The sequence below is a fragment of the Cydia fagiglandana genome, chromosome 4 (assembly GCF_963556715.1).
Source record: "Cydia fagiglandana chromosome 4, ilCydFagi1.1, whole genome shotgun sequence".
NCBI lineage: Eukaryota > Metazoa > Arthropoda > Insecta > Lepidoptera > Tortricidae > Cydia > Cydia fagiglandana.
The window spans coordinates 17,340,594-17,356,620 of record NC_085935.1 but is presented as its reverse complement, the minus strand read 5'-3'; the positions used below and the strand labels follow the sequence as shown (position 1 = coordinate 17,356,620).

The window sequence follows — 16,027 nt, the reverse complement described above, 5'->3', positions numbered from 1 at the left end:
CAACAAGTAGAAAACGACACGCTACACAAGCGACAACTAAGAAAAATAGACAAACGGCGCGATTCGGGATATGAATTAGAGATTAACTAGATACGATATAGTAAAGATATTAACTTCACTATTTCATATCTAGTGAATCTCTAATTCATTTCCCGAATCGAGCCGATAGCATTTTCTGAACGGGACAACCTTAAATTTAAAAATACCTTAGTTTGCCCTGATAACTCAACTAGCCACAGTAAAGGCGGCATGAAGCGTTTGAATAGCGTCCTGATGAGGTTGCGATTGACGCTGTGCAGGGCGGGCGGCAGGGTGTTCAGCCACGACTCCAGCAGGCAATGCCACCCCAGCCCTTTGGGCTCCATGTAAATCATACCGCAACGTGAAACCTAATAACAAATAAGATTTCGGGGCATGTTTCAGCAATAAGTAGTTCTTTGTATAGTCTTGAGCAACTGGACAGATTTTAATAGCTTTTTGTAACCGTAGGGTTATACAGTCGCCATCAGATATATCGGATCATCAGATATGCCAAGGTGTTCACAATATCTGAACACGCACTCTAACGCCTTGACAATAGAGGCGTGTTCAGATATTTGTGAGCACCTTGGCCGCTCCGATATATCTGATGGCGACTGTACAATACACAAGATACACATACCTATTTATAAATCCTATAGGTACAGTAAATTGCATTCAGCCTAAATTTATAAACACCGATCTACTGCTTACAGTAATAATGCTTATAAATACTCGAGTAAACTTATTTTTTATATTATGATTATTCCGATGTTTTCGTGTTGTGTAGGTACACAACAGCCACAACAGGTAATTATACAACTGCCGTCTACTATTCATAATGAACAAGGTATCTAATTATAAGTACCGTAGCCGGTGATGCAGCTTCAAGATCCATGGGTTCAAACACCAGGTTGGTAGTAGGCGCGAGCTGGATGATCTCGCCACTCATGAGACATAGCTTCTTATTGTCGTCCAGAACGGTGTTCAAGTTCTCGATCCAGATGGCATCCACCGGACCGTCAAATACTAACCACTTTCTACAAAAAAAAATTAGGTACATTATAAAATAGTTGCTAGTAGTAATAAATATAATACCGAATCAAACCTTATGAAACTTCAAAACGATTGGTACTATGGAGTTAGTAAAAAAGGCATACGTATTGTACAACGAAAAGCGACAAGAAATCAAGACATGACTTTATGATTGCAGTAAAACAATTTAATGTTTCCATAATATTAAAAAAAATCTACTACTGACTCTCACAATGCAGTGAGTGAACTAATTACCTGTTGTCATTAGGAGAAACTGCAAATGCTCTGTAACTGACCGCAAGAATACCGTCAGACCATTCGTGCGAGACAGGGTCAAACTGACCGTACAACTGGCCCATTGTAATAGATTTCGGATTTATTACTGTCCACTCTACTGGATTTTCGCCCATTAAACCCTTAAAACACCAGGCAGGTTTATATAAGGACAATAATCAATTATATCAGTGAGTTTATATAAATTATATATTTCCCGACATTGATATGATACATACTTTTTCATGCACACATCCTAGAGCTGCGCCAAGGGCGTGATAACATTTTGTTTTTCCAGAAAAAGGGAACCCGACCAACATAAGGCCGTGCCTTACTAGTATCATTTCATATAGCTGAAGAACCTGAAAATAAGTAGTATAATATTGTTTTAATGTTTTCGGACGTATAATGTAAGCAAGCATAACCATTTAGGTACATATATGTATATACCTGGAAGTCGTTTACGCTTTGTACTCACAAGAAGAATGTGAAGACGGCTGTTCCCAGATAATAGGTCTGCGGTTTAAATGCCACAACCTCCCAGCAAATGTACTTAAATAAAACTTTTGAGAATAGCCGTAAAAAAAAGTTTACAATTGGAACTGTGCTAGAATTGCTAAATACGTTTCAATCATCCTGATGACCAGTATGAGACTAAAACTAGCGCCTTACCTTTTCAACGAAGAAATCATTAGCCTGTAAATTAAGAGGAACGCAAACTTCCTTTAAGCAGGCAACTAAGTGTGGCAAATCAGCTAAGGGTAAAGGTAATCCAGGGAACAAATCACCAATGATGCCCTGTAAATCACAAGAAAAAGATAAAAAAATATATAAATAGTAAAAATACTGTCATATTCCTGTACCCGTTTTCTATTAGATAATTCACAAGTAACATACCATGAACAAGGGCACATCGTGTTCAAGAAACTTAGGCAGGTTAACGTCCTTGATGGACCGCAGCAGAATGACGTCCTCCACCTCATCGGGGTAGCGCAGCTTCAGCGCGCCCGCCGCACGCAGCACTGACTTCACGGCACGCATACCTACATACGCCAAAACAAATTAAAAAAAAATTGACACGCATTATCATCGATAAAAATATGTCTTAACCTTGGTTTCACATGTAGAAATCTACTATCCAATTATTGACACAGATAAGTAGTAGTCAGCAACACTCATTTCAAGGTGCCAAACAGTGGTGAAGTGCCAATAAGTTTACAGTAATTATTTTGTTACCAAAACTTGCTTACCGTAATCATAATGACTTTGAGAAGACAACTGTTCCGAGCACAAACGGTACGTTGCTACAATCTTGACAGCGAGTGGTTTTGCGTTTAAATACCCAAACGCATACAGCTCAATTTCAGAAATTAATACATAATCCGGTACCATCATAGCCACAGAACGGAACAAGGCCTGTAAATATTTAAAAATTTGTTTTTTTTGGATTATCAACAATTGATTGCTTAATATAGAATTTCTGTTTTAACCTTTAAGTTATCAGGCAGCTCAGATCGTCCAGCGTAACCAGGGTTCATGGTGATGAAAACTGCGCAAGTCTTATCGAGTTGTACGAGAGTGCCTTCGAATACCATCTCCGTGGCGCCCGAGTTGATGCCTCGCTGGATAGACATAATCTGCTGCGCCACCACGGATAGTACCTCCAGGTCTATTCGGTTAAATTCGTCGAAACATGACCAGGCACCGCAAGATGCTAAACCCTGTAATCATAATATATTATTATACCTATGTGGGGACGATTACTGATCAGTATCAAAACCAGGGCTCGGAATCGGTATTTTTTGAAATCCCAAAATAGCCCAATATTTTTAATAATTTTATGCTCTTTCCGTAGGACTGAATCATGTTTTTAGGTAACGACTTCGTATTATCAGATTGACCCATCAAAAATGAAATAATAAACCAAAGAACGGAAAAGAACGTAATAATACCGGTATTTTTTGTATGAAGAAAAAAACCGGTTCCGAGCCTTGATCAAAACAATACCAAAGCGGGAATATTAAGGAACATACATATGTATAAAATCCGCTGTAGCTTTATTGGACCACTTAATGTATATCAAAATGATGGCATGTATTTTACCTTAAAGAATTTTCCCAACGCAATATAATCCAAACCATCTGAACAATTAAACACAACACATTGTTTTGCGACCGCCTTCGCCAAGTCCTTCGTAGTCTCCGTCTTGCCAGTCCCAGCTGGACCCTCTGGTGCACCACCTGTAGTAACAATTTAAGTCATGACAGCTATACCTATATCTTTAGTTATTTCAATAAAAGTAAACAAAATCTACCCTCAAATGGCTCCTTAAGTTAGGGATAAATGAAAACATTACATGATCAAAATAATGTAGGTTAAAGTCAGGTTGTTCAGTGACAGATCCAGGCGGTTTTTGTATTTGGTTGGTTAACCAATAAATTGTATAACTACCCGAAAATATAAAAATGGTTTACTTTTATTTAAATACCTAAAGACACAGACTAGGCGTCATCCAACTAAAGTATGATAATAAACTCAGCTGCCACGCCTAACCCTATACCTACCTAAATTCAAATGTAGAGCGCCAAAGAGAGTTCTAAAGCATCTGTCGGTAAGCGGAGTGACGACCAAGCGGCCCGCGTTTCCGAGATACTCGTAGCCGTACATCAACTGAGAGTTTATCATGCGGGTAGCAATTTGCCAACTTTGATCTTCTTCTTGTTCCTATAAATAATAATAAAAATCGGAGTTTTTGAGGATTCAAACACCAAATAAAATCATTATTAGTTTCTTAACGTTATTGTTTATTATGGTTGAGCATAGTGAAAGTTACGGTACGGCACGTAAGCGGTAAAAGTAAGGGTGCTGAGTACCTACCGCGAACCACGTTCGACGTGTTGCCTTGCTGTCACGCTTACGTACGAATTCACGAGTGCGATAAAGAGGCAACACTTCGAACGTGGTTCGCGGTAGGCACTCTGTACTCGACATAAGAAGACGGTATTAGGTATGTAAAAAATAGTATATTTTCAAGAAAGAAATTGTAGGTACGCCGAAAATATTCGCTGATTCCGATACCATACCGACCTGTCAGTGTCAAAAGTGACATTTTCTCAACCAAAGTGGTCACTTTTGGCTCTGACGCATCAGTATCGTATCGGAATCAGATCGCATAACTAACACCCGAATTGGGCCGAAAATGTCTGCGCGGCTAAAACTGCTACGCGGTTACCCGTTGAGCCTCGACGCACTATAATCTAATCTTACCTCCCAGTAGTATCGTATTTGAGAAAGCCAGTTAAAGTCGTTGTCATGATGCACTTTACATTCGATAAGCAGCATGAGCACATCACGAGCGTGCACATCCAGTACCACAAGGGCTCCTTAAATACAAGGTCATTTACTGATTAAATGAAATTACGATCTTATAAGTAATAACTAATATAAAATCCATATTTTTATTTGCTTGTTTTCTAATGACTAGAATTGAAGCAAATTGACCGGAAGTATACAGTAAAATTGTGTAACCTGCAATACGAGTAATATTTTACACAACGAAGGCCGCAAAAATATCTGACACGAGCTTATTTGTAGAGCCATAAGAGCGTCACTTTTGACATTGACATATCTAATCGATATCGTATCTAGACGTAATACTTGACGTATCTTAAATTTCGAATCAGACCGTACCTAAGGTTATTCCTATTATGTAAGTGATTAACGTACCTAGAGTAATTCTGTTCTGCAGACTTAGCTCACCGCGAACCAAATCTACTATTTTGGAGATTTGATAATTACACTTGTGCCAGTAGTCCATCATAGCCGATAGACTGATGTGGATTGCATCTGTCACTTCTGAGGTCCAATATGTCATTGCTACGCATTGCACCTAAAATACATAATTTCTACTTAATACTTCAGTCACCTCAGAGATTACTCGGCATCGACCCTGTCTGCAATGTCTTTCAGCAGTGGTGTAACGAGCCCAAATATTGCGTTTTGGATGTTTCCATAAGACGACACAAATATAGGAAAATTGTTCTACCAGTAATGCATTGGTTGTAAGTAAATGAATGTCACACAATACCCACCATGACATCATGTAGACAAGTATTTAGAAATACTTGTCTACTCATTTGGGTCGTCGTTGCTTATTTTATTTATATCAGTGTTCTGAATAATTGAAGTCAAAATGAGGAGATTACTTACAGCTTGGCCCGGCCAAATGAGCACCCACTCCTGTCGCGCGCGCGCTATGTAGTCTTTGAAGGAGAGCGCCACCGCGTTATGTACAGACACTTTCATTGACTTCTCCAACTCCAATAACCATTTTTCCACCTACGTCGATATCACAGATCCATTAATTTAAATAAAATAAGTTCTATTATTTATTTAGCCTCAAGGAAGAAGGAAGTAGTTGCCGGGTCCAAATAAGGTAGTCGTCTTCGCCATTAAGTCCAAGCAGTCCGACTCTCCTCTTAATATTTGAGATGCAGTATTTATGATGGTGCAGTTATTAGCTTAAGTTGACGTTACGCCTTATCGGATCTTACGGAGTTAAAGCCTAGCATATCCAGTAAATACTTGGATGGGTATGTTTACTGTATGTTTTTTTTATAAAGGAAGCGGAGAAAAGCTTTCTATACGTTTTCTAATGTATCCATAATTAATATACGAGTGATGTATAAATTACATACCTAAAATCTATAACAAACCTGTCCTCTAGCAGCAACGGTATTGATGATCATAACCAGTTGCACAATTTCTCCTTCAGAGGAGCGCATATGCGTCACAACCATATCACTAGTAAAAGTCAATTTAGCGATTCCCTCGAAACATTTTTTTAGATGAGGTTGAACTCTGTAAATAAAAACCGCTATTCAAGTCATTATTCTGGTAAAGTAGTATTACAGAAGGCCGATTCTTCATCTTATTTTGATAACCTTTACCCTAAGTCGTTACCAAATTATTGAAACAGAACCGGCCCCCAGTCAAAAAAGTAATAGCATAGCTCTAATTATGCACAGGAAAGATATGGCCGATACTATTGACAGATTTTTATTGAAATTACCGCATAGGATCTTTCGTCTCTGATAGAATTTCCAGCAACTCGTCATTGGACAGGAAGAAGAAGCGCGGGAAGTACAGCCGTTTCTTCTCGAGATACGCATTCAGTCCTTTCTGTACTAATTCAAGCAAGTTGTTTGATCTCTTTAGTCGGTCTACCATTTTTTCTATCGTGATTACATCCAGCACTCGAGGTTCCGTATAGCAAGCTTTCATAATCTCTCGCCACATCTAAGAAATCAGCAAACATGTTTGAAAACAGCAAAGCCTATTTGGTTTACTTATAATAAGCGAAAGTCACGTATCAATGTCGTCGTTACTTGCGGATGAAATGTAGCTCCCGTTTAATTTTCCCGATTTGTGTCTGCGTCTAAACTTTGTCAAACCATATACTAAACGTATGAAAAGTTTGACGGAGTTTAACCACGTACCTACGTAATTTTTCGGAACGACTGGGAACAATTTATTATGTTTATTTCGGGGATATGCTTTTGACAGGTATGCGAAAATCCAGAAAAAATGAATTCTCTAAAACATGTAACTTAGCAATTATATTTTGTGGTGGGGTGGCGATCCTCGCTCTGGGTCGTTCTGAGTCGTACTTGGTCCAACAGGTCTCCATAGCTGTTCAGCGGGGAATGCTGCAGGCATTAGTACCCCGTGAGGTTCTGTGGTGGTGTATGAGAGAGAAAGGAATGCCAGAGAAGTATGTACGGCTTGTTCAGGCGATGTATGACAGAGCCAGTACTCACGTCAGGTCGGAAGCAGGAGTAACCGACAAGTTCAATGTGGCGGTAGGTTTACACCAGGGGTCGGCCTTAAGCCCGTATTTGTTCCTCCTGGTTATGGATGCTCTGACATCGAACATACAGGAGGAGGCACCTTGGTGTATGCTGTTTGCCGACGACATTGTTCTTGTCGGAGAAAATGCACTTGAGGTCCAGAGCAGGCTGGGAAAATGGCAAGAAAAGCTGGAAAGCGTGGGACTCAAAATAAGCAGATCCAAAACGGAGCACATGTTCTGCGATTTCGGTGGTCCATCCAGTTTTTCCCATATTGCCTTAAACGGTGTATCCCTACCAGTCTGCTCTGACTTCCGGTACCTTGGGTCATTGATCCAAGGTGACGGAAACATCGACCGAGACGTGAAAAATAGAATAAATGCGGGATGGATGAAATGGCGACAGGTCTCTGGAACAACTTGCGATCCACGAATGCCCCTTAAACTTAAGGGGAAAATATACAAAACGATCGTGAGACCTGTTGTAATGTATGGATCAGAATGCTGGGCGACGAAAGTAGCGGATGAAAGAAGAGTGCATGCAGCGGAAATGAGAATGCTGAGATGGATGTGTGGAGTGACGAGAAAGGATCGGATTAAGAATGAGTATATAAGAGGAAGTTTGAAAGTAGCTCCAGTAACGGAGAAAATGAGGAGTGCTAGGTTGTCGTGGTATGGGCATGTAATGAGGAGGGATGAATGCCATATAGGCAAAAGAATGTTAGGGATGAATGTTGATGGACGGAGAGCGTATGGTAGACCCAAAAAACGATGGATGGATTGTGTGAAAGAGGATATGAGAAAGAAAGGAGTAAGTGCTGAGGACACGAAAGACAGAGGAGAATGGAAGAGAAAAACATGTTGTGCCGACCCCACATGACGTGGGATAAGGGCAGGGGAAAGAAGATTATGGCGACCCTTGAGCCAAGTACGATGCCCCCTGCATGGTTATTTTAGGGAAAGTGTTGATTGTTTGTTTGTTTATAGATATGTTTTAACTGAAGGTGTGTTTTTTGTAATTTACTTTAATTAATTAATTTAACCTTTTTTTACATTACTTTAATTAAAAAACATAAAATAATATTATGTTTTTAATTTTATAGGAATCGTTGGAGCTGGATTCCAGCACTGACTAATAGTACAGAATGGATAATTGAGAACTGATGGATACATGAGTACATGACTTATTTATAGTAACCTTATCAACGGCACTGAAGCGACGCCCTTCCTCCGGAATTTGTTGTTGAATATCAGGAGACGAAAATATCGGTTCCAAGTACATCCAAGTAGCCTGAACTTTTAACCATTCATCTAAAATTTCTTGTAGAAGTACTAACTTGCCTTCCCAATCGCTAAAATTTAATAAAATTAAATTTATTAATGTAAATGTAAACTTTGACATCTAATATTGCGTTTTACAACTAAGAATGTAACGCTAACTTATTATCTATGTAAATAAATGATTTACTAACAGAATGTATATATTATTAAGAACAGGTCACTCACGTATTTTAAGTTGAATAAGTTTTTGGCAAAAATTTCATTTTTGGTACAAGCTTTTATCGCTGACTGTACTTTTCTTACGATATACCTACAACTAGTACTCATCGAGACAATTCTAAAAACCCCTAACACAATTAGGTTGCGTTGTTTCATCACAGAGTTCCTATGGCCACCTCCTGTCTCCATCATCAGATCAGTTCGCCAGTACCATATTATTGTATTGTCATCAGAACTACATACAGCTGCCAATTTTCATGACGCTACGATCCTTGGAAGATGCTTAAATTAGTTATCTTAGATTCCATTACATAGTTAGTTACATACAGGTCGAGAGTTCACGGCCACCTCCTGTCTCCATCATCAGATCAGTTCGACAGTACCATATTGTTGTATTGTCATCAGAACTACATACAGCTGCCAATTTTCATGACGCTACGATCCTTGGAAGATGGTTAAATTAGTTACCTTAGATTCCATTACATAGTTAGTTACATACAGGTCGACCTAATAAATGCTTGTTAAAAACGCTCGACATGTTTCACTCCGTACCCGTACGTAGGTATATTTACGAGTAAGTAATATGTCTGTGTCTCACGGAAGTTTTGTTATTAACATTACTTACAGAATGATTTCTTCGAAAGGTTTGATGTATGGTGAGTTCTTCATAGTCTGTGTTTTAACAATATGATCGTCCAGTAGCAATTGAATTTCGTCAACACCGGATAATATGTATGTTCCGGATTCTCTGAAATTTTTATGTTTCTTCATTTTATTTTTATTCAGAATCTGATACAGTGTACTCGTATTACTTAATTGATTTTTTGAAACTACTAAAACAGTTTTAAAAATATTGCACTAACTTGTAAGGTAAGATTTCAAATCTAAGGTCAGCCCATTCCTTCATCATCTTTTCCAATGCCTTCTCCAAGTTGTTTTCTTTAGTGGCAGATTCCGAAATACTTTCGAACTTGTCGATGAAGTCCGCTAAATTGAAGTCGATCACCTTCTGCAGTGTTAACTCCTCGTCCACGACAATAGGAAACCCAACAATTGAGGATATCTTCTCCCAGTGTCTCGGCTTAATGCCAGGGTTGCCCAGGGTTTGGACAATTGGCATATTCGACTTGAATTGTTCTATTTTTTCTCTAAAAAATAGCGACATACAAAATTATGTTAATTCCATACTTTAGTCAATAACTGTTCCTTTCCTTCAAATTTAAATATCCGGAAGGTAAACCCCGTAAAAGCTATAATAATTTATTCATCTTTTTAACGTCGAGAACACCTGAAGCTGTCGTTACTATAAGTGTGATTGCGTACGCTGTCAAAGTTACCTTCACACTTTCATGGAAGGTGATGCTTTTGTTAATTCAAAGGGTTAAATAATGGCCAATTAGAAGGTACAGTCAGACCAAGAAAAGTCTGCAGCGGATTTGATACCCCACGCTTGTGTTATTTTAAACGTCCGACTTCTATGAAATTATGACGTATAAATAACACTTACACTGCGTGGGCTATCAAATCCGCTGCACTTTTTTGGTCCGACTCTATAACAATTTTTTAAATACTGGCCATAATTCATGAATAGATGACCTTTATAAAACTGAACTTGTGCTCACCTAACGGCTACAGCAAGTCGATACGTATCAGGCACGTCTTGGAATTGTTTTTCTAGCTTGAACACGTTCTTGTAATAATAACCCACGTCGGATTCGATGTCTTCTGGATCAAAACTCCCAACCTAGAGCAGAACACTCAATTAATACCAAATGTTACATATAAAAAAAACTTAACCTTTAAAAATACATAGCCGAAGCCCCCTCGACTTCCTACATATACTATATTTGCCATCTAAACTAAATTTGCAAGGGAAAACTCTAAGCAAAACCTTAAAGAAGTTATGTTGGCTCTATACAAAAATGTAATTTTAATTGTTAATTGATTGCCTATATTTTATGTACTTGTACATCATACGACTAGTTCAAAAACTCGCGCGGCTAGATGTTGATGTCAACTTTAGCCAGTCTTCTCCGAGACCACGGGGACAACGCCGTTCTCGAAACGTCGGAGGTAAATCTTAAAACTTAAATACGCGATTAAGTCCCGTTGTGCAAAACAAAAGCTGTCACTCGGACGCCACGTCACCGAAGTGTCATACCTGAAATTGAACTTTATTAGGCATAATATCCACGTAGGTCTGTGTTGCTCTGTGGTCTGTGACGGATTAATCGATCTTTGGCGTTGAAGCTATGGTGCGGATATTATATCGGTCATTTGCGTTCAAAAGGTTAAGTTAGGGTTTGGGGGATCATTTGTATCCGGGTCGCTAGTATATTAAATAATAATAATATTATTGATAATTTAATAATTTTAGTTTTTTTTAGAGTGATTTTTTATAATGAATAATTAATTACCTATTTGTGATTTTATAATCGTAATTTAGAAGACATAATGTACAGAATGTACCCACTATCTCAACACGACCTGTAACTTCTTGTTAGTAATACTATTAAATTTTTTTTTATTTGTATTTAATACTATCTCCTTTCTGGATTTCACGGGCCTATAAATCCCGGTCTTTTGATAGGCTTGCGTGGGGATACAGATCCAACACGTAGAGGCCCTTTGGAGAGCTTTAATGTCATGTAGAACGCCTGCTGGAATCCGTTCACAGGCGCACAAATAGACACCCATGAACCGGTCGCAGCAGGCATTGGGACTATTGTAGAAAAAGTGAACAGTGTTCCGGTCTATAGATTGAAGTTTGGGTGGACAATGAAACTGGTCTATTGCCAGTGGCGGATTTCCCATAAGGCACAGTAGGCCCGGGCCTAGGGCGGCAAGATATTAGGGGCGGCAAATTGTGACAAAAAATTCGCTGATGATAACAAAAAATAACTCAAAATTAGACCAGGCAACAAATTCTCAAAAAAGTACCTATAGAGGGAAATGGGAAAAAGCGCTGATGGCCTAGCGGTGAGAGCGTGCGACTTGCAATCTGGAGGTCGCGCGTTCAAACTCCGGCTCGTACCAATGAGTTTTTCGGAACTTATGTACGAAATATCATTTGATTTACCAGTCGCTTTTCGGTGAAGGAAAACATCGTGAGGAAACCGGACTAATCCCAATAAGGCCTAGTTTACCCTCTGGGTTGGAAGGTCAGATGGCAGTCGCTTTCGTAAAAACTAGTGCCTACGTCAAATCATGGGATTAGTTGTCAAGCGGACCCCAGGCTCTTATGAGCCGTGGCGAAATGCCGGGATAACGCGAGGAAGAAGAAGAGGGAAATGCTTGCAACACAATTTTTGACTTTGTACCTATTTTTATTTGAACTATCTAGGAGGTGAACATATCAAAAGTCCCCGGCCGTAGCCCTTGAGCCAGGGGAAGAGGGAGGTCTCCGAAACTGCCGGACCAATTAAGTTGAAATTTGGCACACATATGTAAGTTTGTGACCCAAAGATGGACGTGTAACGTAAATAATAGTACATTGTACAACATGGGGCGTAAGTTGAATATTGCAAACGAGAGTAAGTTAAATCGCGACGGCTTGCCGGAGCGATTTATAGGCTCGAGTTTGCAATATTATTACGCCCCGAGATAGACACAATGTTTTTCCTCACACTTGCGATACAAAAAATAAGTTTAAAGACAAAAAACTGTTAATTATGGCACTAGAAACTTCATAACTCCCTAGGGAAAACGAATTTTCTATAACTCCCGCTACGCCTACGTGCAATTCCACATTTACTGAGCGAGTGTGATGAAAATGAATTTTAAATATGGCCTCCATATTTTGGGGGGTAAATGAGAAAATTTAAAAATAAAGTTTTTCAAACTATATCGTGTTACATATCAAATCAAAGACCTCATTGTAAGAATCTCAGATTTTTTTATAATTTTAGGATAAATAGTTTAGCAGTTATTCAAGAAAATAGTTTTTAATGTTTTTGTAGTAGCCTAAGCAAATTAGAAAAATCTGCGGAATTAATTCGTGTAGTTTTGAAAATTGGTACAGGTATACCTTGTGGTGTCCAGATAAACATACTAAAAGTCCTCGAGGGTAGGGGGTGTGCTGGGGGTGTAGAGGGGGGTTGAAGGTACTTTTTTTCATATTTTTGCTCATATCTCGAATATCTGTACGAATAGCATTATAATTACTTAAGACAAAAGTTTTACCATAAAATTTACTACAAATTTGGTTATGTTTATTTTTACTCTGCGATCAATACTTTAGGGGCTACAGGCTGTTAAAGTTAAATAAGTAATTAAAAATAGACGGTTTAAGAAAACGTCGTTTTTTTGTAATTGTTCATCACAAATAAAAAAATTAGCTTAGAATAAGCAAGCTAAGCAACCTGCTGATAAAATATAAAAAAATAGGCCATATGCATGTCGGGCCATGCTCAGTGTAGGGTTCCGTAGTTACCCGTCTGTCAAAATAGACTATTTGCCATAACTCAAAAACAGCTGTACCGATTAGGTTCGCTATATTTTTCCTTGAAAGTATTTACTAAGTTATGTTTTCACGATTTTTTTCATATTTTTTGGACCCATGGTTCAAAAGTTAGGGGAACTAAGGGGTAAATCACAACTTTTTTTCTTTCAGATCGATTATTTCCGAAAATATTAAGTTGATCAAAAAATGGTTCTTGAAGACCCTTATTCGTTTTAAAAGACCTATCCAACGATACCCCACACTATAGGGTGGAAGCGAAAAAAAATTTCATCCCCACTTTAATGTAGGGCAACCACCATAAAAAAAATTTTTTCTAGTTTTCATGTTTACATTTGACACGAATATATAAATCAGTTACGCTGACAAAGTTGTAAAATATAAATTAGAAAAAATATTTTTTTAGGGTGGCTGCCGTACATTAAAAAGGGGATGAAATTTTTTTTCGCTTCCACCCTATAGTGTGGGGTGTCGTTGGATAGGTCTTTTAAAACGAATACGGGTCTTCGAGAACCATTTTTTGATCTGCTTAATATTTTCGGAAATAATCGATCTGAAAGAAAAAAAGTTGTGTTTTCCACTTTAGTTCCCCTAACATTTGAACCATGGGTCCAAAAAATATGAAAAAAATCGTGAAAGTAAAGCTTAATAAAGACTTTCAGAGAAAAATATAGCGAACCTAATCGATTAAGCAGTTTTTGAGTTTTTGCAAATAGTCTATTTTGACGGACGGGTAACTACGGAACCCTACACTGAGCATGACCCGACATGCTCTTGGCCGGTTTTTTTATATTTTATCAGCAGGTCATTTAGCTTGCTTATTCTTAATTAAAAATTTTATTTATGATGAACAATTATGAAAATACGACGTTTTTTTAAACCGTCTATTTTTTATCTCTTATTTAACTTTAACAGCCTGTAGCTCCTAAAGTATTGATCGCAGAGTAAAAATAAACATAACCAAATTTGTAGTAAATTTTATGTTAAAACTTTTGTCCGAAGTAATTATAATGCAATTCGTACACATTTTCGAGATATGAGCAAAAATATGAAAAAAGGTACCTTCAACCCCCCTCTACACCCCCAGCACACCCCCTACCCTCGAGGACTTTTAGTATGTTTATCTAGACACCACAAGGTATGCCTGTATCAATTTTCAAAACTACACGAATTATTTCCGCAGCTTGCCCAAATTCGGCTTAATTTGACGTGGCTATAGGTACATGAAAGTCAATGTTATTGGTAAAACTGTCACTTAAAATGAATAAAGTATTTGCTTATTTTTTTCATAAAACCTATGTTCCTATGATCATGTCACAAGGACGTATAGTTTCTAAGATATAATAAGCGAAAAACCGAAAAATGTGACCTTCAAACAAAACCCCCCAACTTTTGATATGTTCACTTCCTATGAGTCCAAAAAAGTTACTAAGTAAAAAATGTGTCCCAAGCATTACCCTCTATAATACCTATATCTTTTCGTTGCCTGACCTAAATGTAGTCAATATGATGGGCGCTGATGCTGAGAAAGGGGCGGCTACAAGGCTTGGGGCCTAGGGCGGCAAAGACTGCAAATCCGCCACTGTCTATTGCAAAGAGGTCCGGACACCTGCCATAACAATGTTAACACCGTCATCGAGGCAGGTTTTATAATACTATCTTATTATTATTGTATTCGTCTATAGCTCGCGCGAACTCGTATGCGATTTTAATTACCTACATTGAGGACTATTGGTTACATCCAATTCAGCCGACCAATCAAATACCGCAATGTAATGAAACTCGAATGCGAATTCTCGCACCATGTAAATGGGCATTTAGACAATAACAAATCAAGATATTTTGAATAACTAAAACATGCTTTTAAAATTTTGTTGAAGACTGAAAACAAAATTTTGATATATACCTGTGAATTCACCCACATGCGATGTTTTTCGATAAATTCGTGGCCAGCATCAAATAACTTTTTAAATGGTACAAGTTTGTCATATATTATTTTTCTCTTTGGATACTGTGACAATTCATAACCAAAGGAAGTTTCTTCTTCATTAAATTGATCTATTCTCGTCAACGCATTTGATAACCTGATATAGAAGAATTTAAAAAACATTAAATGGCACGTAACAAACAAATTAGTTAACAATATACCAATATACTAAGTATGAAATCTTACTTTTCATCGAGATTTTTCGCTTTTGAAACATATGTTGGCAATTCATTGATTTCTCCCCAATACTGCACCTCATCACATTGCACTTCGTAAACATCCAAATCGTCTATAAACTTCGCGATTCGAACCTAAAGCAAAATTTTTAAAACATATTAATGTAGTCAGCGCTATTGACGAATATTTAATTAAAAGTGCAATGCCAGTAAGAAGCCTACCTTTAGAAGATCCTGGTACTCTGTCGTTTTCTGCTCACATATTACCTTAGATTCTTCAATAATGCCTGGCAGTCGAGTGTACCTAAAACCATCAACATTTTGAAGTAATAGTTCATTTTATAAACCACAAGTTATTTTTAAAAGTCGCTGAACAAATGTTGGTCAGTATGAGGAGTACAGCCTACAGTTAAATTTTTTGCTCATATTACAGGCCACACCCGGTGTTTCAGTCCTGGGAAAATTTCACGGTTAACCCGTCCACTATCGTCGAACTTAACATTGGTACCTATTACCTAGCCTTATTTCGCTGTCGGTAATACCAAAGAGTTGATTTCGTAAAGCTATTGATAACAATAGATTAAACAATATAAACATTAAATATGGTTCTCTTTATGCAGTCTCAAGTAGAATCGGCCCATGGTATATGAAATGAATAATATTACTCATATATGACGGTATATTTTGACCAATAACTCTATTAACAGTTCAATTTGTTTATAAACCACTAC

At 37.9% G+C, this 16,027-nt stretch overlaps 2 protein-coding genes across 2 annotated transcripts in view; one reads left to right on the top strand and one right to left on the bottom strand.

The window, feature by feature from the left end:
• LOC134663963 (elongation factor Ts, mitochondrial) overlaps positions 1 to 16,027 on the top strand; it is a 168,319-nt gene that overhangs the window by 79,015 nt on the left and 73,277 nt on the right. The window lies entirely within an intron of this gene.
• Positions 1 to 16,027, bottom strand: part of LOC134663958 (dynein axonemal heavy chain 7-like) — a 40,003-nt gene that overhangs the window by 17,742 nt on the left and 6,234 nt on the right. Inside the window, exons 12-33 of the mRNA XM_063520508.1 lie at positions 15,519 to 15,600; positions 15,307 to 15,431; positions 15,040 to 15,217; positions 10,297 to 10,418; positions 9,538 to 9,822; positions 9,300 to 9,422; positions 8,373 to 8,526; positions 6,398 to 6,624; positions 6,042 to 6,186; positions 5,536 to 5,664; positions 5,053 to 5,215; positions 4,594 to 4,709; positions 3,891 to 4,050; positions 3,430 to 3,566; positions 2,817 to 3,047; positions 2,577 to 2,742; positions 2,224 to 2,369; positions 1,999 to 2,124; positions 1,566 to 1,688; positions 1,309 to 1,469; positions 887 to 1,058; positions 207 to 389 (exon numbers count right to left, since the gene is read on the bottom strand). Coding sequence (XP_063376578.1) covers positions 207 to 389; positions 887 to 1,058; positions 1,309 to 1,469; positions 1,566 to 1,688; positions 1,999 to 2,124; positions 2,224 to 2,369; positions 2,577 to 2,742; positions 2,817 to 3,047; positions 3,430 to 3,566; positions 3,891 to 4,050; positions 4,594 to 4,709; positions 5,053 to 5,215; positions 5,536 to 5,664; positions 6,042 to 6,186; positions 6,398 to 6,624; positions 8,373 to 8,526; positions 9,300 to 9,422; positions 9,538 to 9,822; positions 10,297 to 10,418; positions 15,040 to 15,217; positions 15,307 to 15,431; positions 15,519 to 15,600 — 3,454 coding nt within the window. The remainder of the gene's footprint in view (positions 1 to 206; positions 390 to 886; positions 1,059 to 1,308; positions 1,470 to 1,565; positions 1,689 to 1,998; positions 2,125 to 2,223; positions 2,370 to 2,576; positions 2,743 to 2,816; positions 3,048 to 3,429; positions 3,567 to 3,890; positions 4,051 to 4,593; positions 4,710 to 5,052; positions 5,216 to 5,535; positions 5,665 to 6,041; positions 6,187 to 6,397; positions 6,625 to 8,372; positions 8,527 to 9,299; positions 9,423 to 9,537; positions 9,823 to 10,296; positions 10,419 to 15,039; positions 15,218 to 15,306; positions 15,432 to 15,518; positions 15,601 to 16,027) is intronic.